This window comes from Prionailurus bengalensis, chromosome B2 (genome assembly GCF_016509475.1).
Source record: "Prionailurus bengalensis isolate Pbe53 chromosome B2, Fcat_Pben_1.1_paternal_pri, whole genome shotgun sequence".
Lineage (NCBI taxonomy): Eukaryota > Metazoa > Chordata > Mammalia > Carnivora > Felidae > Prionailurus > Prionailurus bengalensis.
In genome coordinates this window covers 45135593-45159994 of record NC_057349.1, presented here as the reverse complement: position 1 = coordinate 45159994, position 24402 = coordinate 45135593, and the positions used below count along the sequence as shown (strand labels likewise).

Below are 24402 nucleotides of genomic sequence, written 5' to 3'. Positions count from 1 at the left end.
CACCGTTTTGTACCGAAGATGTTACAAGAATTCGTTCTTGACTGTTAGCTCCCAAACCCCAACATTTACCATCACTAACTACTTGTTAACTTGATTTTTTAAAAAGAAACATTAATGTGCAGCAGATATTTAGGTATTAAAGGATAATAATTTTACAGCATTTAACATTGAGCATTTCAGTAAAACCTACTGTCAAGAGGAGAGCCAGAAAATGTTAATTCATCAAGAATCAGACAGGTTGTTGGGTTACTGGTCATGTTCTTGTTGTTTTTAAAATCTTTAATTCCCCAATGTCTTCAAGTAGTTAAGTCAAAATAAGAGCTAAACTAAGAAAATAACACTTTAACTGTAGTTCCTGACCTGCTCATATTGTTGTTGTTATTATTATTATCATTATTTTAAGTTTATTTATTTTGAGAGAGAGAGAGAGAGCACAGGGGAGGGGCAGAGAGGGGGAGAGAAAGAACCCCAAGCAGGCTCCACGCCTTCAGCACAGAGCCCAACAAGGGGCTCGAACTCACAAACCGTGAGATCATGACTGAGCCCAAACCAAGAGTTGGATGCTTAGCCGACTGAGCCACCCAAGCACTCCTTGTATTATTTTTGAGCCATCAGTGAGTTATTGCCACTGAGTTTACAAGAGTTTAGAAATGCAGTTCTAAGGAAAGACAGGAAGGAAGGAACAAAGGAAGGAAAGGAACGAAGGAAGGAAGGAGGTGGGGGGATCCTCTGCTAGGAAGGAGGAAACTAAAGCACAATTTCAAAGATTAAACATGAAGATTCCTCTCATAGAGTCTAAAAGGTAGGAAACAATATAGTGTTAATCACAAGTAGAGTGATCTGTGAAATCCTGAGATTTTATTCTCATCTTAGAACCGATCTATCTGCTTCTTAGAGGGCAAGTCTGCTCCAGGCATTTCTTTCCTCCCAGTGCTTAATGCTACACATCTGCAATGCACACCATCTCGATCTCTATCTCCCACCTGACTTCTCTCGTGGGAAAACTAAATTGGTTTAAATCATGTGGAAGCATTATAAATACTGTTTGGTGATTAGAATAAATTGGTTCAAATCACATAGGTACTTTCCTACGTACTGACTGATGAGGAAGTTTAGATATGCTATAATTTATCAACAAAATGAAGGAGGTTGTCCTGGCAAGACATGAGAGGTAGGAACAGTTTTTGCATTTAAGAAAGTGAAAGGGAAGAGAAGGGTACATTTCCCAAATCATTCTAGGAGGCCAGTATTACCCTGATTCCAAAACCAGATACCAGAAGGAAAGAAAACTAATAATAATAATAATAATAATAAATGCAAAATTTTTCAACAAAATATTAACAAATAAGATCCAACAACATATAGAAAGGATTGTACACCATGACCAAATGGAACTTATCCCATAAATGCAAGGGAGGTTTAACATCTAAAAACCAATTAATGTAAAACATCGTATCAATAGAATAAAAGTCAAAAACTACATGATCGTCTCAATACACACAGAAAAGGCATTTGATAAACCCTTTTGTCATAAAAACACTCAACGAATTAAGAATAGAAAGAAACGTTCCTTAACATGATGAAAAGCGTTTATGAAAAATCCAAAGCTAACAGCGTATTTAATGGTGAATGCTTTTTCCCTAAGATCAGAAACAGGGAAGTCTGCTCTCACCAAATCATTTCAATATTGTGCTGAAAGTTACAGGAAGAACAATTAGGCAAGAAAAGGAAATAAAAGTCAGTCATATTGAAAGGATGAAGCAAAACTTCTTCATTTGGAGATAAGATGATTTCATCATATAAAATTGTAAAGAATCCACCAAAAAATGTTTGGGACTAATAAATGAGTTAAGCAAGATTGCAGGATACAAGATCAATATATAAAAATCAAATCTATCTCTACATACTGGCAATAAACAATTCAAAAATGAAATTAAGATAACAATGCCATTTATAATAACATTAAGAAGAATAAAATAATTAGGAATTGAAGTGCAAAATTGTACTCTGATAACTATTCAACACGGTTGAAAACAAACTTTAAAAGACCTACGTAAACAGCAAAACATTCCATGTTCGTAGATCAGGAAAATGACTATAACACAGCAGTAATGAAGACACAGAGGTACTGGCATGAGGACAGACAAATCGATCAGTGGAATAGAATTGAGACTCAAGAGATAATTCTTACATTTGTGGTGGTTTGGCTTTTGACAGAGGTGCCCAGATAATCCAGTGGGACAAGAACAGTCTTTTCAACCAATGATACCAGAACAACTGGATATCCACACGAAAAATCGTGAAGCTGGACTTCTTCCTTACACTATATATAAGTAAAACTTAACTCAAATAGATCAGACATAAATGAAAAGCTAAAGCTATAAATCTCTTAGAAGAAAACATAGGAGTAACTTCTGATGGCCTTGATTAAGCAGTCTTCTTGGAAATGATTTCAAAAGCAACAAAAAGAAGATAAATTGGACTTTCTCAAAATTAAAAGACTTCATGCTTCAAGAGATACCACAAAGAAAGTGAAAAGACAGCTGACAGAATGGGAGAAAATTATTTCCAAATCACATATCTGATCTGACATATATTCAGAATATGAAAAGAACTATTATAACTTAATAATAAAACAAATAACCCAGTAAAATGTGAGCAAAGAATTTGAATAGATGTTTATCCTAAGAAAATAAACAAATGGCCAAAAAGCATGAAATATGCTTGACATCATTAGTCATTAGAGAAAGGCAAATCAAAACCACAATGAGCACATGGATAGCCAAAATAAAAAAAGTCAGACAGTAACAAATAACAAAATAACAAATGTTGATGAGGTTGTAAGGGATTGGAACCATTCATACATTGCTGGTGGAAATGTAAAGTGGTGTCTGTGCTTTGGAAAAGAGTCTGATAATTCCTGACAGGCTAAGTATAGAATTATGACCCAGCAATTCTACTCGTTGGTATACATTCAAGAGAAATGAAAACGTGTGCCCACACTAAAACTGGCACACAAATGTTCATAGCAGCTTGACTCATATTAGCAGATACTCATCAACTGATGAAGAGATAAATAAAATGTGGTGTAGCCATATAGTGGGATGATATTTGGCCATAAAAGGGAATAAAGTACCGATACATGCTACAATATGAATGAACCTTGCAAACGTTATGCTAAGTAAAAGAATCCAGTTGCAAAAGACTAAATTATTATATGATTTCATTTACATGAAATAGACAAATCTATAGAGACAGAAAGTGGATTAGTGGTTGCCTAGGACTAGGGGTTTAGGGGGAGAAGATGGGGAATGGAGAGTGACCACTAACTGGTATGGGGTTTCTTTTGGGGTGATGAAAAATTCTAAAATTGATTGTGGTGATGGTTGCTCAACTCTTTAATACATGAAAAATCATTAAATTGTATATTTTAAGTGGGTGGATTGTACGAAACATATCTCAATAAGGTTGTTACAAGGAGGGGTTCGCCTTCATTTCTTTTTTTTTTTCTACTTAATTTGGAAACCCCATTAGAACATGCAAAGTTATTTCAGCAAATGTTTGATCCCAGACTAATTTTCTGTACCCAACAGGATGGATTTTAATTCAGAAATCTTTAGTATCTTTACACTTTTATGCCTACATTACATTTATGGAGCATGATAGATTACAATTGTTTCCACAGCCATTTCATAAATAACGTCCTATTTGGTGGCAATCAGGAAAAGTACTTGATCATCAAGTTTGTCAACAATGTTCCCTAAGTACCTATAATGATCATAGTAGAGTGAAAGCTCAGGTATTGAGGAGCAAAGAGATGTCAGATATTGCTTCAGGAAGTTGGCAAAATATGTAAATTGATAAGAACAACAGAGAAGCAATAAAAAGTATTTATGCATATTACATGGGAGAAACTCTTTGACAATCCCAGGATTTGTGTCATATATAGTATTATATAGCCTTGCTATAAAGGGGGAGAGGCCCTTCTAGACCTGTATTTACTTTGATGTTTTGTCAGGACTTAATCTCTTGTCTCTTGTAGGAGCAAAAACTCTTCCACTTATGGATACTCCTAGTCTTCTCCTGAAGAAAAAAAAATCTAGGAGGAAATATTTCTGTTTATTCATACAAACCCTTCACTGGATTTTTCTCCAGGGATTTTTCTCTCTTATTGGAGAAATAGGGAGAATCTGATGTCCAATGGCCCCAGTACCAGTAGGGACCAAAAAAGGAAACTTGTTTCTGTTCCCCCTATTTCTTCTCTTCTTTCCTTTCTTTCTTCCCTTGTTTTTACTCCTCTTTATTTCCCCTCAGCGGCATGCCCTCCTTCCTCTTGCAAGGGATGCATGCCTTCCTGAAGTGACTTTGCTTTTAACTGGAAGGATGTCTACATGGGGTTAAAAGGTAGAAGCCTTTGGTATCCTAAGCAAGCTGATGAATTCATTGCTGTTTCGCTCTGGTCTTTGTGTTTACTCTTTTTTAAACAGCCATTGGAAAGAAATGTGAGTGGTACCATGTGCACATTGAACTGACCTTGAATCTCCAGCACTACTGTTGAGAAGTTCTTCTGCTAAACGTAGAGTTAACCCCATGTTCCCCCCATGCTTCCATTCTTATTCAATGAGGAAAATTCCTAAGACATAATCTATGCTTTACAGATTTGCCTAATTACTGAATAGAGGAAATAGTTGAAAAGCATGGGGTCAGGTCAAATAATGGGAATGATACTCTTTACAGAGATATTTAAAAATTAATATTAGCCAAAAAGACTCTGTAACTTACCAAAAATTTTAGCTACAGGGTTATGATGGTTTATAATGCAATTTAGGGGCACCTGGGGGGCTCAGTTGGTTAAGCATCTGACTCTTGATTTCAGATCGGGTCATTATCTCATGGTTTGTGAGAACAAGCCTCACATCAGTCTCTGCTCTGACAGCACAGAGCCTGCTTGAGATTCTCTCTCTCTCTCTCTCTCTCTCTCTCTCTCTCTTTCTGACCCTCCCCTACTCTTTGAGTCTTCTGCCTCTCTGTCAAAATAAATAAATAAACATCAAAAAAAAGAACCTGTGCTTAATTCACAATTGTCCTGCATTCAGTCTATGATTCTTAAAAGAAAAATTAAATAAAAATGCAATTTAGAAAATAGGGGCGCCTGGGTGGCGCAGTCGGTTAAGCGTCCGACTTCAGCCAGGTCACGATCTCGCGGTCCCGCAGTTCGAGCCCCGCGTCAGGCTCTGGGCTGATGGCTCAGAGCCTGGAGCCTGTTTCTGATTCTGTGTCTCCCTCTCTCTCTGCCCCTCTCCCGTTCATGCTCTGTCTCTCTCTGTCCCAAAAATAAATAAACGTTGAAAAAAAAAATTTAAAAAAAAAAAAATTAGAAAATAAAATGCCATTTTGGAAGGATGAAATAACAAATAAGAAAGAAAACTGCAGCCTTGATATGAGTGTTTATGATATGCCTACTGTATAACTAATACCAGACTATTAAATGAAAGATATATTCTTTCAGTGATCATGTCATAGGTAATGTGTGGAAATCAGTCATCTCAATCAATCAACCTTCCCCACTGCTGGGTTCCATGCAGTGGAGAATATATACCCAAGGAGCCTAACAAGAGTCAAATTTTCATCCTTATAAATGGAGGGATGGTATTTCCCAAAGTCTCCAAAGAATGGAGACCTTATATTGTACCAGAGTCTAATGTGGGGATCTCTGCCTAACGAATCCTAAATCTAGATTCCCCCTCTCCTTCCTATAAGGAGAATTAGGTCTTTAAGGCACTCCCATTAAGATTTCCTTAGCAGCCAATTGCATGGAAGACTGTGGTTTTCCTCACAAATCCAGTTGCTGTCAGAAGAGGGTACTGGAGACCAACATTAAGAAATGGCCTCCCACAACCAACAGAATGGGAAAAGATATTTGCAAATGACATATCAGACAAAGGGCTAGTATCCAAAATCTATAAAGAGCTCACCAAACTCCACACCCGAAAAACAAATAACCCAGTGAAGAAATGGGCAGAAAACATGAATAGACACTTCTCTAAAGAAGACATCCGGATGGCCAACAGGCACATGAAAAGATGTTCAGCGTCGCTCCTTATCAGGGAAATACAAATCAAAACCACACTCAGGTATCACCTCACGCCAGTCAGAGTGGCCAAAATGAACAAATCAGGAGACTATAGATGCTGGAGAGGATGTGGAGAAACGGGAACCCTCTTGCACTGTTGGTGGGAATGCAAATTGGTGCAGCCGCTCTGGAAAGCAGTGTGGAGGTTCCTCAGAAAATTAAAAATAGACCTACCCTATGACCCAGCAATAGCACTGCTAGGAATTTATCCAAGGGATACAGGAGTACTGATGCATAGGGGCACTTGTACCCCAATGTTTATAGCAGCACTCTCAACAATAGCCAAATTATGGAAAGAGCCTAAATGTCCATCAACTGATGAATGGATAAAGAAATTGTGGTTTATATACACAATGGAATACTACATGGCAATGAGAAAAAATGAAATATGGCCTTTTGTAGCAACATGGATGGAACTGGAGAGTGTGATGCTAAGTGAAATAAGTCATACAGAGAAAGACAGATACCATATGGTTTCACTCTTATGTGGATCCTGAGAAACTTAACAGAAACCCATGGGGGAGGGGAAGAAAAAAAAAAAGAGGTTAGAGTGGGAGAGAGCCAAAGCATAAGAGACTGTTAAAAACTGAGAACAAACTGAGGGTTGATGGGGGGTGGGAGGGAAGGGAGGGTGGGTGATGGGTATTGAGGAGGGCACCTTTTGGGATGAGCACTGGGTGTTGTATGGAAACCAATTTGACAATAAATTTCATATATTAAAAAATAAATAAATAAAATAAAATAAAATGATTCTCTCTCAATCAAAAAAAAAAATGGCCTCCCATTAGAACAACAAGGCCAGGAGTGCTTCCACATGGAAAGAAAAACTGAGGACAAGCCCTCACCCTCCTTACTCATTCATTAATATAAGTAGTGCAGGGTAGAGAAATAGGGTTCAGCTTATTTCTTGTTTTAGAGGAATAGCAGCCAACCTACTGGTACATTATCATCAGGCTCCAACCATCAGATCAGCTATTCCCAGTACCTGAAGGAATGATTAAAGCATAAAAGGAAGAAATGGAATATACTATTCAGCACTATCCAAATGATATTGGATGGAAGCCACTTACGCATGGGAACATGAAAAGTAGGGAATGAGAAAGCTGAGGGCAAGTTCTGACCCTCCTTACTTATTAATACAAGTACTCTCTCCAGCGCTATCCAAATTAGAATGGATTGTAGTTACCTCTTCTTGGAAACATGAAGTGTAAGTATCCCTTCCCCAACACACTAGAACACCAGAAATCTTAGAAGATCAGAGGTACCCACTGAGTCCTCAGTTTTATAATAAATATTTACTAAGTGCCAAGTAGTGCCTTGGGAAATGGTTACATAAGAATCAAAGAACCAAAGAACACAGTCACTGCTCTCGAGATCAGTTTACTCACACTGGGGTGAGAAGCTAAAGATTTAGCCTGGTCCTGACTACCAAAGATTTAGATTCTGGTCCTGACTACCAAAATCACTTTGTAAATGCTGTATATCATGGATTCTTCAGAAACTCCATTTCCTAATGATTAAATGAAGGGTTCGTGGAATTCATATACAGTGATACTCTTCAGGATCCCCTTTGTGCACATCTGCTCATCAGTGGCTCCTTCCTTTGTACCCAGCCTATTCTGTCAACACATATCTGTTTTAGGAAAGGATATGACAAACTCATTCAGCCAAAAGAATGAAGAACCACTATGTTTACAAGGTAAATCTTCCCAGAAGCATTTCTATTTTCATAGAAGACTAACTCCTTAAGTTGAATACAGAAATAATTTCCACTTGTAGATTTGCATGAAGCTTAACTTCCTTTTCCTAGTATAAATCTAAAATGTCAAGCAACTCCACTGACAAATTAGGCCTGCCATGCTGCATGGTGAGCTAGTATGGAAAATCTGTCTTTTTTAGTTTTGTTTTGTTTTTACATGTATTAGCTATTTGCCGATCTTGTAAACCTATCCAAGAAGCATTCCTAGGATACTCTGCCTCATGAGACAGAAATAGATCTTGCCTTTGAGCACCTCCATAGTTGGTGAAAACAGGCTTTGTACAATATTGACTTGACCACATCTGTTACAAAAATCACCCTTGCCATCAACTTAGTAGAATGTCATCACCCACTACAGTACAGAAGATGGAATGCGTGTAATAATTGACAACATGTAGATATCAATCCCTCTGCTGTGTTCCCGAACTGTAATTAAGGGATGATCACAGGACTTACCATCTGCCACTCCCTGTAATGCTTCAGCCTGCTTTTGAACTTCACATGTTTAGCTACAAAACTTTAACAACACAAGACTCAAAAAATATTCTTTAAGTACTTGCTGCATTTATGACACTGGTAGGTACCGAGGGACAAACAAAAATGAAGACACGGTCCTTGGTTTCAAGGCACTTTTACTGCTATACAGTTCTTCAAATTGAGTCCTCTGCAGATGTCATCAGAGGAAGAGTCAAAGTAATGGGATGATTGGCCTGGAGAAGACGGAAGGTTCCATGCTATCGTCTCCAATATTTGAATTATTGCGTATGTGGCAGAACAACTGCCATATGTTCCAAAGTATACAATTAGTAGCAGATTTTGGAAATTTTGGGGTGACTAACATCGACTCTAAATATGGAGGAACTTTCCAAATTTCAAAAAGTATCTGGACAGGATGTTCACTTGTTGGGTATGTAGAAAGATACACTCATCAGGGTAAAGCTGTGTGCTGTCGTGTAGCACCACAACTTGAATATGGTAGGTCCTTCCTCTATATCTGTTGATTAGTTGATCAATTTCTTTGAGAGCTGTGCTATTTTATTGAAGATTCCTTACCAGTGTTAATAGAGTCTACCTCTTGAAAAATCTCAGAAGGTGTCAGAGATAATAAATTTTGCAAGCTGCTGATATTCTTTCATCAGCTCTTTATGTACTATTTCTGAGCCCTGAATTGTTGTCAGTCAATTATAAGTGAAAATGGTCTGGAAATAAATAATGTGGGCCTGCTTGTTTTTTTGTTTTTTTTTTTTATAAATGCTAGAATAGCCCTAGAGTTTTCATATACCTCAAAGAGCTCGAAACCTTCAGATTATCTCCCTAAACTTTCTAACGGTCACATGGCCAAAACTCATCCTTCCCCAAGAGTCCAGTTAGCTGTTTTATAGTCATAGCAATCCGGGTGAATTTTCATCTGTTTCTCATGAAGAACAGATGTTCTTCTCATGATTGTTTCTTGATGAATCTTTGCCTAATGGAAATGGGCTGGACAAAGTCCATAGGGATTATCAAGATGGAAAGGAGTAAGATTTATCACAAGAGGCAATAAGTGTTTCCTACAATTTTCATTCACTGAAGCTATGTTTAGTGGCCTGCCGTGTTATCATGACTGTCATTTCTGTTGATAACTTCAAGAATGAAACAGCCATGTGCTGTAGTGAACAACGAACACAAAGCCTAAGCCCCACACGAACGCTTACCCATAAGCAAAAAGTGATGCTAGTATTTACTGAGTGTTTGATATGTGCCAAGGACTGTGGTAAACATTTTATGTGGGTTACCTTATTTGTTATTATTTGTTATTTGTTATTTGTTATTCTGAGCAACACTGTCAGGTAGGTGCTTACATTCTCTGCTCTGCATGTGAGAAAGCCAACATGGAGAGTATCCATGGAGGTATCCAGTTAGGGAATAACATCGCTGAAGTTTGAAGCTATGCATGAACACAAAAGCCTATACTCAGGACCCCCTCTGCCAGGCTACTATCCACATGACCCACAGTCCTCTATCCCTGCCTTTGAGAATTAACACCTAACAAGAAAGTGTTATAATAAGAAGCAGAAAAGATGTAACTCTTATTTATAAATTCATGCTATGACAAAGCCAAGCTAAGCTGTGGACCACTAAAAGTGGAGAAAGTACTAGAAAGTACTAGAAAACTTCCTTCTCAGCTGAAAAGGAAGGCTGTATTCATCAGGGATACATTCAAATAATATCAGCTCTGTCATTTCTAGGGCCGTCTGCAAATGGTCTCTTTGCTCTCTGGACTGATGGAACTCAGGCATCTGTCCAGCAGCTCTGCTGTGTTCTCCTTCTGGAAATGACTGGGGTTCCCTCTGTGAGTCAGAAACACACAGTGTCTGGAAAGCTCCCTTTCAGCTTCCCTCCTGCTAAATGAGAGCAACTCTATTAGCAACCTTGAATAAGAACACTCACGCAAGGAATGCCACAATCAGTTGAATCTAGTTAACTAAAACCCTTTATTAATCAGTGCTTTTCCACAATTAACTTCTAAGGACAAAAAAAAAGAGGCAAGTTTCAAAATAAAAATCAGAGAAGAGAACTTTTAAACTTTTCTCTAAGCCTGGTACACATTCATCCAAACTCCCACACTTCTACAACTACATAATACTCTTCAATAATAGCTAGCATTTGTGGGAGCACGAATTGTGTGCCAGATATTTGTACTAAGGGTTCCATGGGTCTATTTTTCCTTTAACATAACAATCCTTTGAAGCAGCTACTGTTATGCTTTTGATTTTACAGATTGCCAAATCCAGCCATGGAGTTAATTTGCTCAAGGTCATACATCTAGTTGATGGTAGTGAGGAAGCTCAAACCCACACAGCATGTAATGCTTTAACCAATATGCAATACTGCCTCCTGATTTTTTGCGCATAATGAAATGATGATCCTGTGGAGTATTATTCAATAAATAACAATAGCTAACTCACTGAGTGCTTCCTGTGTGCCAGGCACTGCTGTAAGCACATTATAGCTACTATTTCATTTAATCTTCTTATTTGCCCCTTAAAATAGGTGCCATTTTTATCCCCATTTTCTAGACTAGGAAAATGAGACATGTAGAGGTTAAACTAATTGTTTCTCTCCACATCACACATCACACAGTGATAGAGCCAGAACTGGAACCAAAATGTGTTACTCTAGAGTACACATACTGTTTTCTTTCCTCCTTCCTTCCTTCCTTCCTTCCTTCCTTCCCTCCTTTCTTTAGGACAGAACACAGAAGAGTAATACAAGTCTAATGCATTTTAGAAAGATTTTCTCCAATAAAGTTAATCAACCAATAAAAGTTGAATCAAAAAGGAAGTTCTGGTTGATTAATTTAATGGCTATTCAAATGATCCAATTTCTGGGCTTTCTGGTTAATTGAGTTTCCACTGGCTTTGAGCCATTCTGTTCAGAGAGAAATTCCAACACATGGGATATTTTATTTCATCTTCATTGGTAAAAAAAAAAAAAAGTCACAAAACACTCAAGGATGCTCCCAGAAAACTTGCCCTCTGAAACATTACACTTCTTTCAAGAATTCATGCTACAACTTTGAAGATTTCTTTTGAGTGATATTTATTAGGAAACTAAAGCTATGCGTAATTTAGGTTTGCTAAGTAAGATTACTTCTATTTCAAACATGTTTCCCAATGATTGAATCAGGCATTTTGAAATCATTCTCCAGATCTTGGTGTTACAGAAATCCTAATTTATCACCACTTTTACTCTTTATAGGATAGATGATCCCCAAAGCTTATAATTAATGAACTGATAAATTCAGACACATGGATGTGATATGGTTTTCAAGTGGGACAAATGGGAGTTATTAAACTTCAGAAAGATGACATTTGACCATATTTTCCTAATGGGAGGCACTCAGGAAATGTCCTCCAAATGAATGAATTAATTCTTCTAACTAATTTTTGTTCTTTAAATGTCTTTCGCTCAATAAACACTATATCTTAATTTTCATTCATTCTTACAAGTTCTTGTATTTATTATTTTCTTCCATATGATTCCTTAGTCTAGGTCTTGACTTTTTAGGCATATGCTTGTGTTTAGTTTCTAAACTGCAAACTCACTTCTCTTAACAATTTTAAGATTTTCAGCCTGACCACTCATTGTTCCATTAATTGCTCTTCTTTGCTTAAAACAATGATTTCTTAGTATCACATGACTGCTTGCTCCTTGCTTTTCCTGTATTAATATCTGTGTTATCTTCCTCAGAACATCTTCCCATTTATATACCCAACTGGCATTCTTTTTTCACTGAGAACACAACCAAAATACTTCTTCCACCAGGAAGCCATCCCTTGATTTGGAAATTCAAATCCTCCAGGGCTTAACTCTGACTCAGTACTCCTGCTCTAACTCCTAAACTCAAAGAAATCAACTTAAAGTCAACAACAAAAGCTTTAACTTATTTTGTTTTCCAAAAACACCTATTCATAATAATATGCCAATGCCCCCCCCAGTCAAGGACCACCAGGAATACTACTATAAATGAAGAAATTTGGATTAACCAACTCATTACATTGAGGAAGAACACATACCATTGGGGACTGTGGAACAATTCAGGAATAAGGTATTAGAATGGACTTATATGATTTTTGCATGTGTTAGGTGATTTGGAAGAGGGTTCAAGACAGCACGGTTGGTCACTATCAAGAAAAGAGGATAATTCTGTGATCAGTTATCTTAATAATACTGACACCTAGAAGGCAAGAAGACCAGACTAAAGACCAGGAGATGAAGACTAAACTGTGATTGGCAAAGAAACAGCAATCACTCCTACCATTCTTGACATTAGAAGGTGTTTGGTCCATTTTATGGCGGTTTTTTGGTTTTGTTTTTATGTTTTGCTTATATTCGGTCATAATCATGAGGTGGTATTGTTTTATCTCAATTCATCTCAGTCAGACTGGTCTTATCTGATGCAATTCTGCTAGACTAGACTGTCTGTGGTCAACGCTAAGCCTAACTGTGGGTGCCAGACCAGGGCCTGGCAACACCCAAGGCCAACTTGACAGCTGCTTTTCTCTTTCTCAAAAGCAATGTATCTTCATTTCATAGAACTTGAAAGACATGGAGAGCATTGAGAAAAAAACAAATAGCTTGCTTGTAGTCTTTTTTCCCCTGAATAGGAATACCAGAAAGAGGGAGAGGACGAGAAAGCAAGCCATCGTATGCACGCTGGCTCTGCAGGATTGCTTCAGCTTCTGGCAGCACTGGAGGCGCCACAGCAAGAAAAGCTGAAAAGAGAGCACTGGGGATCCCCCCCCAAAAGCCAACTCAGCTGTGGTGGTAAAGATAGCAAAAACCAAGCTGCATTCAGAAGGTGGCGTTCCAAGGCAAATGATTTGGAATGTTCTTGATGCAAACAACCTGCTGTTGCCAGCACCAAATTTTTCCATTCAATAGAGCACTTACCGTGTGCCAAGCGCATATGTTAACTTATCTGAAACTGATAACAATCCTATGATGTAGCCCCCATTGTTATCTCATTATAGGTGAGGAAACTGAAATATGGAGCGGTTTAAAAAAAACAACCTGCCCAAGGTCACAGAGCTACGAAGAAAGGGTCCTGAGATTTGAACTCAATCAATCTAACTCTGGGGATGTGCTAGTAACCACATTGTCTACCTAGTTTTGCCCACTCTGAGTATTAAAACTTTAGCTGCAATAGTCACCAGGTTTTGAAACAATCCCATTCCCTATCTCTATTGCTATTTCCTTCCCCTTCTTTCTCTCTCTCTCTCTCATATGTATATTGAGATCTACATATACTCACATGTGTATGTGAGGACACACACACACACACACACACTTATTAGATTCTTTACATTCAACTTTATGTAGAACTACAAAATAAATTAGCAAAAATGATGGAATGCAACTCTGGAGTGAGACTATATGCCCTTTTCTATACATTAGGATATGTATAAAATACACAACAGCTCTGAAAAAACATACAGTAAGAATCTGTTACTAAATTCCATTTTTTTCCTCCTTAGGAACCTAATAAAATCCTCTAACCTCCTACTAAGTGCTAAGAGTGGCTGTTCAGATTCCTTCTAATTCCTCTTTTCATTGCAATATGGTGCCTCTTTACCATGCGTTTTAGCCTGGATGGGGACATTTCAAGAGAAGTCACTTCCTGGTTAACAGTAATATGAAGCTAGCCCCACCCCCATTGCACGACACCATCACAAGTTTCAGGTAAAACAATCAAATATGCCCCTGGCAACAGCAGCTTGCACCTGTTGGGATGAGCACTGGGTGTTGTATGGAAACCAATATGACAATAGATTTCATATTTAAAAAAGAAAAGAAAAGAAAAAAGAAAATTCCTGTTGAGGGGCACCTGGTTGGGTCAACCTGTTAAGCCTCTGACTCTTGATTTCAGTTGAGGTCATGATCTCCTGGTTTGCCTATTGAAGGCCCGCGTCAGGATCCACGCTGGCAGTGCAGAGCCTACTTGGGATTCTCTGTCTCCCTTTCTCTCTGCCCCTCCCCTGCCCACTTTCTATCTCTCTCTCCCAAAATAAATAAATAACTAAACATTTTTTTTTAAAAAAAAATTCCTGTTAAATAACATCCTACTCTATGTCTTTTAGGCTATATAGGTATCAAAAGGCAAGAGCCCTGGCCATCCTTTGTGTATAGAGCTTGATAATCACCTGTTTATTCTGATGAACATTGATTAAAAGTAGTCAGTCTAAAATACACACTGATCACCACCTCCAGGTGAGAGATTATGAGGATTAGAAAATGTCTAAAAAAATCCACCTCTTAGGGAGCAGGAGTACTTTACAAAATCATTTCTACCCTGCCAAATAACAATTTAGAACAAGCTTTTTAATTTGATATTCCATTTCTCAGACATTTGTAACGCTGAACCAAATTAACGAATTACATGCTACTTTGCAATTGAACGTCACTGATACCTATCATTGCCTCTGCCATAGAATCACCACCAAGGTAACACTCAAGTGCCCTTCTCAGTAAAATGAGGGAATTTCTATTTCACAGACACTTATGCTAAATATAGAGTTGTTAGTAATAATCACTGTAAGCACACTTAAAAATATATCTTTTTTAATGTTTATCTATCTTTAGAGAGAGGCAGAGACAGAGTGTGAGTTGGGGAGGGACAGAGAGGGAGACACAGTATCCAAAGCAGACTCCAGGCTCTGAGCTGTCAACACAGAGCCCAACACAGGGCTCAAACTCATGACCTGAGACTGAGTCAGATGCTTAATTGGCTGAGCCACCCAGGCGCCCCTTAAGAATATCTTTAAGACTAGACACAGATCATGGCCAATTCAATTTCACAAAAATTTATGGAGCGCCAATTAGTGTCAAATAATTGAAATATAAAAATGGAGAAGATAGTGCCTACCTTAGACAGTCGGGGCCTTACAGACTTACATAAAAAAAAACAGGCACACCGATGGATAATTTTATTAGTTGACATTACCATATGTGTTGGAACGCAGAGAGGCTTCTAAGCATGTGAATTAGGGATGAAGAGGGCAAGCAGAAGATATTAGAGATGAGATCATGTTTGAGTGGTATCTTTAAAATATAAGCGGGAACAGCCAACTAACAGAAGGAACAATGGATGAGTATCCCATATAATGCTGAACAGGTGAATGGTAACTAAAAATGCTGATTCAATATCCAGATTTTGTGGTGGTGGGGGGGGGGGGTGGAGTTGTTGTTATTGTTGTTGCTGTTGTTGTTGTTGCTGCTGTTAGCTGCTTTACTGGCTCAGTTGGCTGGATTTTATTTTTTTCATTCATTATTTATTCATTTGATTAGTATTGGGAAGTCACCTAGCCTGAGAGCCCAGTAGAAAATCAAAATATGCTTTTCCACCTGAGCTTAAGGGTGATTTCCACAAACACAGTTACTGAAAACATAGCCAACCAAAGCAGAAATAAATGAGATTAAAGAAATAAATAAATGAGATTAAAGAAATAAAAAGATTTCTCTGGAGCAGATCATAAGAAGGAATATTATTTTTGCCTTATTTCTTATGTTGCTGAAACCAGAGATATCAAACTCTCATGACCTGAAGAAGGCTTGACATATTCAAGTATAAAGGGAGGCCCACTAGTACATCTCCTCGAGGCAAATGAAGAGAATTCTAATTCAGCTGATTAGAAAGAATTAGAAGCCCACAGATGGTGCTTATTAAAGTAATATATCAAGAAAAGCCCAGTAGGGAGTACTAATTGAATCAGTTACAATTAGTTCTGATTAGATTTGATCCTTGTTAAAAGTATTTTCTTTGGAATTCTGGTTTGGGGAGAGATTGGGTTTGGGATTGACATGGAAACTGTCAAATTTGTATTGCATTTACTGATGAACAATACTTCCTTTGAAGGAAGTCATTTGAGGCCTAGCCCTGTCACCAGAGTTTTCCTAAGTCACTGTAGGTACAATCACAGTATGGAAATTTACACTGGAATACAAGAGTTTAGAGAAATGTTGTTAAATGTGGGAAGGAATCTGTTCTCAGAGAACATCTGTCTTACTTTAGAAGTCCTGTTTAGTTGTCTGTAAAGTGATTACTTCGGGCTCAAGGGAATTACAACCCATTCTGAATATTGTTCAGCTCATTTATGACTGAAATCAGTTTTGTTTGGTAACAAAAGTGTATGTTCTTAAATTTTAACCATTCAAAATTTTCTCTCTGGCTGACCTACAATACCATGACCAAAAGAAGAATCCACATAATCTTCATTTTTTTGTCATATTTATCCATTGTAAATAGGAGAAATTGTTAAATTATTGTCAAATAGAGTAATATTCCTAATACTAATCAAACGCTGGTTCAATATCCAGATTTTGTTTTAGCCAGGTGTCATGTAAGTTTCACTTGTTATTGCACAAGGCTTCCCTTTGCTTTCATTCGGAAAGAGGTCTCCAACAACATTGCTGAAGACTTTTGGAGTATTAAATATACACACATACACTCAAATCTTTTATTTCATTGCCCTCCTTGAATTGTCCTCCCGGTTCCAACTCTGTCCAAAGCATTTTTAAGAGTTCTCTGTTTTTTCATGAAACTTTGCCAAGAGAAAGCTTAGTTATCCCAGTCGAGCCGCTTATTATGGTATTGTAATATAGTTTGCAAATATATGCTAATAATTGAAGGAAATCATGATCAAAGTTTGGCAGTCATCTCCTGAAATAGTAAATGCATTGTTCCAGCAATGGCATAACCGGCTATACCAACAAGCTAATATTCAAACCACAACCACCTCCTCTTGATTTACAGGCATTTGTGCCTGAATTCATGTTATTCCATCAGTCTAGACTGCATCATCCTCTATGTGTCAGAAACTTTTGGAGCTTTCCCTGATCCCTCAGAAAGAACCAGGTGTGTTTTCACAGTCCATAGCATTCATCTCCACTTAGAAAGAATTCCGGTTATTCTTTACAATCCAGTTAACGGCTCACGTCTATGTCTCTCACCAGTCAGCAACTCGAATGGAGTGGTTCATAAAGCAGAGGCCTTAGGTGGAGATTAAGGATTTGTGCAGGAATGGGAGAGAAACAACAAACTGTCAGCACTAAGGCACCAAAAGGAAATACGATAGAATTAGTTCAGGTCGTGGTCCAGTGGGGCAAGCCACACTATCATCATCATCTGTGATGGTAGGTCACTTTCTTTAATTTCAGGTATCTTGTCTGAATTGCAATAGGACCCTTGGCAAGTGTGGAAAACTAGTGAATACACACTTTTAAAAAGCTATGGGAAATAGCTGGGCTTCTTTCAAGTGAGTAGATGTTCAAAAAATGGTTTTAGCCTCAGAATGGAACCCAAAGTCAAAAGTAAGAAACCAAGAGAGAAAACACTGCAGAGGTTTGGAAACAGGCTTCCCACAGTTGACAGGACAACTGGATAGCGACAAGAGTAATCCCAAATTCTAATTTCTCTTTACAGGAGCCCTGTTCTGTTAGATAATTAAGTAGTTACCAATCTGGATGGATGGATGGATGGATGGATAAGTTTAATACATACTTGTATACATGCAAAACTGGCAGAAATATGCGAAATTGTTAACAGCAATTATCTGTGTTGCAGGAATATAAAATAACTTTGAACCATTATTTTTTCCATCTTTCCCAATTTTTTTGATGGAAGTATGTCCTGTTTTTACAATCAGGAAAAGGTGATTAAAATACATATGTGTGTGTGTGTGTGTGTGTGTGTTTGTGTGTGTACTTTTTTTTTTTTAACTACACCAGTAATTCTCAATTGGGTGCAATTTTGTCCCCCAGTCAGCATTTGGCAATGTCTGGAGACATATTTGGTTCTCACAATTGTGGAGTGTGCTACTGACATCTAGTTAGTAGAGGTCAGGAAATTCTTCTGAACATCCTTCAGGAGAGCTTATAAAATTCATATCTATAATCTCTGTCTCAGAATTACCCAAGTGAAAATGACCTTCTGGTCTGACAGATATTGGAAAATAGTGTGTTTCTTGTTTACCTTTATGTTTTATATATTGACTAGTTTAGGTACTCATGTGTAACAAGTCAAAATAAATACATATTGGGTTGAATTGAATGAAAAATGTATACTTCTGGACACAATGTAGATATAAAGATGCATAATAAATCTTAGAATAAGTAATGAAAAAATACATTTTTATGACCCATCTAGAATCAAGAATTGATTTAATTCAATAAGAGATTAGTGGGCATCTTCTGGGCATCTATAACTCTGCCAGATTGTTCTGCGAAGCATAAAATGTATTCCCTGACCTTGAAGAATTTGCAGTCTAACCAAAGAAATAGAACATATCCTAGGAAAACCATTTTGTTCCAGAGCAGAACAGCACATGGTTTTGTGCCAAAATGAGTAACTAATTAGTGCAGTAAGACTTTAAGGAACAGAAAAAAAATCAATATGTCTGGAATTGTCGGAGATGAATTCCTGGCAAAGAAGAGAACTGAGCTGACACTTAACAGATTGATGGACAAAACGTCCATATGACCAGCGATAAGGAGAAGGTATTGCAAGACAGAGAAAAAAGCATGAATAAAACTAAGAACTTAAGACCGATCATGGGCAGGTTCATGGTGAGAAGAAAGACTACCCTAGCTGAAGCAGGTCATAGATTAGACCAGCAAGGAAATGGCCAGATTATGGTGAGAATCAAATGATTCCTACCCGTAGGAATAGTCTGTAAAATATCCAAACCTATGAATGGGATAAAATGTCCTCTCCAAACAAAGTTTGGAAATTATGTTTTCAGTTTTCACTTTATCACACTTAAAGTGGTTAGTTAACCTAATATAGTTTAGCATCATCTTCCCACACATACAGACCTTTGTACTATATAAAGCAACAATCTGGCCTACATAGTGTACCTAATATTCACAAAAGTGACCATTAGTAAAGGAAAGCCAAATTTAGCTGTAGCCCCATGTAGCCTTCTCCCCCTTATAACTACAAAGATAGCAAGAGTCCTCATTTCAGAAGAGAAGTGCTCTAATTAAAAGAATTCTTTTAATTACTTCAGCTAATATTCTAATATTATGTTTTTGTCAAGGGAATGAAAGAGCCAGTATTCTGTTTTGTCAAGGAGTCTTGCAGAAGATAGAAATGAAGAATTAATGATGTTAAGAAGTATTAGACTTGGGACTCCTGGGTGGCTCAGTCGGTTAAGCATCTGACTTCAGCTCAGGTCGTGATCTTATGGTTCATGGGTTCGAGCCCCATGCCAGGCTCTGTGCTGACAGCTCAGAGCCTAGAGCCCAGAGCCTGGAGCCTGCTTCAGATTCTGTGTCTCCCTCTCTCTCTGCCCCTCCCCTACTCACACTCCGTCTGTCTGTCTCTCTCACTCTCTCTCAAAAATAAACATTTTTAAAAAATTAAAGAGTTATAGACCTAATGCAATGCACACACATGTTGAGCTAGTAATTAAATGTAATAAGTAATAGATCATTGCCTCCAAAATAACAACAACAAAAAAAACTTACCTTATACATAAATGCAATTTGCCTAATCTTTTCTATTTGCTAGGATAAATTTATCTTTTCTGACTGGAGACCCAGAAGAGAGAACTTTGGAGAGTCACTAGATTTATATTTAGGATAAGAACAACCCCAATGCAGTAACAATTAATAATTAATTTTAAAAACTCCCAAAAGAGATGAACCAATGTTTTTTTAATCAAATATTAGCATTATATATATTTAAACCTATAAATACTAGAGTCAAATTAACTATAAAGCAAGAATTCTTAGCTCCTCATAAAAGAGGTCTAAGTAAATGTTAACTCACCTACAAAGCTTTGTTGGTTAGGAAAAAGTTCAACTGTATATGATAACCTTACTTACAGTGGCTTAGATAAGCAGAGATTGGGTTCTCTTTAAAGATAATTAGAGGGGCGCCTGGGTGGCTCAGTCGGTTGAGCATCTGACTTCAGCTCAGGTCATGATCTCACAGTTTTTGTGTTCGAGCCCCATGTCGGGCTCTGTGCTGATGGCTCAGAGCCTGGAGCCTGCTTTGGATTCTCTCTCTCTCTCTCTCTCTCTCTCTCTCTCTGCCCCTCCCCCACTAGTGCTCTCTCAAAAATAAATAAATGTAAAAAAATAAAAATAAAGATAATTAGAAAGGACGGTAGGCCATGGCTCTTATTGGTGGCTCCATGATACCATTTACCGCAAAGCCTCTGGTTTTCTAATAAGCATCCTTAGGTGACTATCAGTTATATTACCCAGAAATACATCATATGAACCACCTCGAGTTGAAAGGTAGGCTGAGAAATGGTTTTTAATTGTGCCCATTGTAGTCCCAAATAAAAGTAACAAAGGGGAAAATTATGTACGCCAATTAGCAACTCTATCAACAACACAAGATCAGTGATTATAGTAAGACCTCAGCCATTATGTTTGTTAAAGCATTGCTAGGTGAGTTGCTCCAATATCTAGGTGTCCCACAAAGTCCATTTTCCAAGTTTTCTTGAACTAGGTCATTTTGTGCCTTTAAGCTACATCCTCCTCTAATGGATTTCTTGGAGAAGAGCCCAAGCACAGCTTGTATCCATTCATAGAAAAGGTTTGTGTGTAGTATTGCTTTGCCTACAAGGGCAAGAGTGATGCATGAAGATTTTCTCTCAGTCAGAAAGTTACCAATTGGTACATTGTGGATGGTAATTGACAGAGCTAATTCAGGGAAGTGAAAAAGAGGGAAATTGAAGGTATAGCATAGTCCCTCAGCTTTCCCAGCTGTTTTCTGCTTTGGCTGGTAAGGAAGCAAGTGGTGGTATCTTCAGAGCTCTTAAATGCCTGGGGTGGGTGAAGAAGCAGGCAAGGTGGGGAGCGGAGAGGGTGGTGGCAGTTCAATATCTAACAGTATCTGGTACATAGCAGGTGCTCAAGTAATATTTGTGGAATAAAGCTTTTGCTCATTTACGCCTATTAAAGAATGCACAGAAGCTGATTAAAAATAAACATTCCACATCCACTTTAAGGAAGTAAATGTTAGCGTTCATACTGTGTGAATAAAAGCTCTGTGAGGAACCCAAAGGAAATACTTGCTATGATCTCTTCTCTGAAGGTTCCCCTGTCTTTTATGCGACCTGGTAGATTTTTTCAATTCACACCCAATGTTAATTAATCAAATCTATAAGAATTGGTTTCTAAGCCATTTGGCCACCAAGCAGATTATTAAACATTGCAAAATCAATTTTAAGTGATTTTTAAGTGTTTAAAATCATCTTATAATTTCCTAAATCAGCCCATAAGTCAGCTTGAAATGGAGGTTAGGGACTGTCAGTCAATACATCAATTGATCGAGCCGTCAATTGAAGTGGGGCATTTGAAGATGTATGAATAACAGTACCTGCCATTTACAACTTACGATCCACTTAGGGAGACAGCATGTGTCTGGGGCGGGGGCGTGGGGGTGGGAATCACATAATAATGTCAATTATACTTACGACTTGTAAAATTAATAAGACAGACAGTACATGTTTAATTTTATCCAGAACACCGATTAACTTGGACTTCGCTAAAATAGACACCCAGACTAACTATATCCTGTTGCGTAACTCAGATTTTGAGACCCTGATACGAGGATCATAGCATTTTGAAGATTAGAGTATAAAGTGCTGCTTAGCATAGATAGTCTATAAAGAGCTCACTTGAGCCATAGGAGGAAATAAAAACAATGATTCTTTCTCTTTTCTAAAAAAAACTAGGTCATGGAACTAAAGGAGTGTTTGAGCTTCTGTCCGGATGGCGCAGAACAAGAGAGAATTTACCCTTCAAAGACAGGGTTGCAGATGCCTATTCTGATGTGATGGTCACCTATACCATGACCAGCTCCTTGTACTTCATTACCTTTGGCATGGGTGCCAGCCCATTCACAAACATAGAGGCTGTGAAGGTCTTCTGTCAGAACATGTGTGTCTCCATTCTGTTGAACTACTTCTACATTTTCTCATTCTTTGGCTCCTGTCTGGTCTTCGCGGGCCAACTAGAGCAAAACCGCTACCACAGCATCTTTTGCTGTAAGATCCCCTCCGCGGAGTACCTGGACCGAAAACCTGTGTGGTTCCAGACGGTGATGAGTGACGGGCATCAACAGACATCCCATCATGAGACGAACCCCTACCAGCACCATTTTATTCAGCACTTCCTACGCGAACACTACAACGAATGGATTACCAATATCTACGTGAAGCCGTTTGTCGTCATCCTCTATCTTATTTATGCCTCCTTCTCCTTCATGGGGTGCTTGCAGATCAGCGACAGGGCCAACATCATCAATCTACTAGCCAGTGATTCTCCGAGTGTTTCCTACGCCATGGTTCAGCAGAAATATTTCAGCAACTATAGCCCGGTGATAGGATTCTACATCTACGAGCCGCTGGAGTACTGGAACAGCAGCGTCCAGGAGGATCTGAGGAGGCTCTGTAGTGGGTTCACTGCAGTGTCCTGGGTGGAGCAGTATTACCAGTTCCTGAAAGTTAGCAACATCAGTGCCAGTAACAAGAGTGACTTTATCAGTGTCCTACAAAGTTCATTTTTAAAAAAGCCAGAATTCCAGCATTTTCGAAATGATATCATCTTCTCCAAAGCAGGGGATGAAAACAATATTATCGCTTCTCGCTTGTATCTGGTGGCCAGGACTAGCAGAGACAAGCAGAAGGAAGTCATAGAAGTGTTGGAAAAATTGAGGCCCCTGTCCCTGTCAAAGAGCATCCGATTCATCGTGTTCAACCCCTCCTTTGTGTTCACGGATCATTATGGCTTGTCTGTCACGGTGCCTGTTCTGATTGCAGGCTTTGGTGTCCTCCTGGTGTTAATCCTGACTTTTTTCCTAGTGATCCACCCTCTGGGAAACTTCTGGCTAATTCTTAGTGTCACCTCAATTGAGCTGGGCGTTCTGGGCTTAATGACACTATGGAACGTCGACATGGATTGCATTTCTATCTTGTGCCTTATCTACACTTTAAATTTTGCCATTGACCACTGTGCACCACTGCTTTACACATTTGTACTAGCAACTGAGCACACCCGAACACAATGTATAAAAAGCTCCCTACAAGAGCATGGGACAGCCATTTTGCAAAATGTTACTTCTTTTCTTATTGGGTTGGTCCCCCTCCTATTTGTGCCTTCAAACCTGACCTTCACACTGTTCAAATGCTTGCTGCTCACTGGGGGTTGCACACTTCTGCACTGTTTTGTTATCTTACCCGTGTTCCTAACCTTTTTCCCCCCTTCCAAAAAGCACCACAAGAAAAAGAAACGCGCCAAACGGAAGGAGAGAGAGGAAATTGAATGCATAGAGATTCAAGAGAACCCTGATCATGTCACTACAGTCTGAAGGGTGTAGACAAATGGATTATTTTTCTTTTCCAGTATTGCACAATGATGCAGGGAGAGTAAAGCTCACTCCTCAGCTGCTTGGGCTGGCCAGGGGTAACAAGGAAAGTCAGATCAAGAGTGAATTGTTCATGACACATCAAGGTGTCCGCTTCCTGGGGGGAAGAGAGAATCAAAGAAGAGGGAAATGTTCTTTACAACCTTGTTCTCCACTAAAGATAAGTTTGGGGATGTGATCTTAGAGCTCTTCCAAGGAATGGACGAACGAATGAAGCGTTGGAAGGCCAAAAGATCTCACTGCTTTTAAAAATAAAATGCTTAAGAAGGATGGAGAGGAGTAGAAAGGGGGCCTCTAAATAGGGGAAAAGACAGTAAATGTCAAAATTGCCATGGCGTTTTTCTTATTTGTGTTTTGAACAGGTTGGTCAAAGGAAACCTATGCACTTGGGAAGTACATATTTAATCCCGTCTAAACCAAAGGACTTCCCAATCCATTTTACGTGTACATATATATGTATATATGCCATATATACATATACTTAGATTTGTCTTTAGTGAACATTGATGTTTGTGTAGAAGAAGCTGTCCATTTGCAGATGGGCTGGACTTTCTCTAGAAAGTCAAACCTGCCTTAGCCAAATAT

General features: G+C 38.4%; 1 protein-coding gene across 1 annotated transcript; it reads left to right on the top strand.

Moving 5' to 3' along the window:
- Positions 1–22227: 22227 nt before the first annotated feature.
- Positions 22228–23760, top strand: LOC122490460 (patched domain-containing protein 4). Its single transcript, XM_043593163.1, has one exon. The coding sequence runs from the start codon at positions 22228–22230 to the stop codon at positions 23758–23760; it is 1533 nt and encodes a 510-aa protein (XP_043449098.1).
- The last annotated feature ends 642 nt before the right edge of the window (positions 23761–24402 follow it).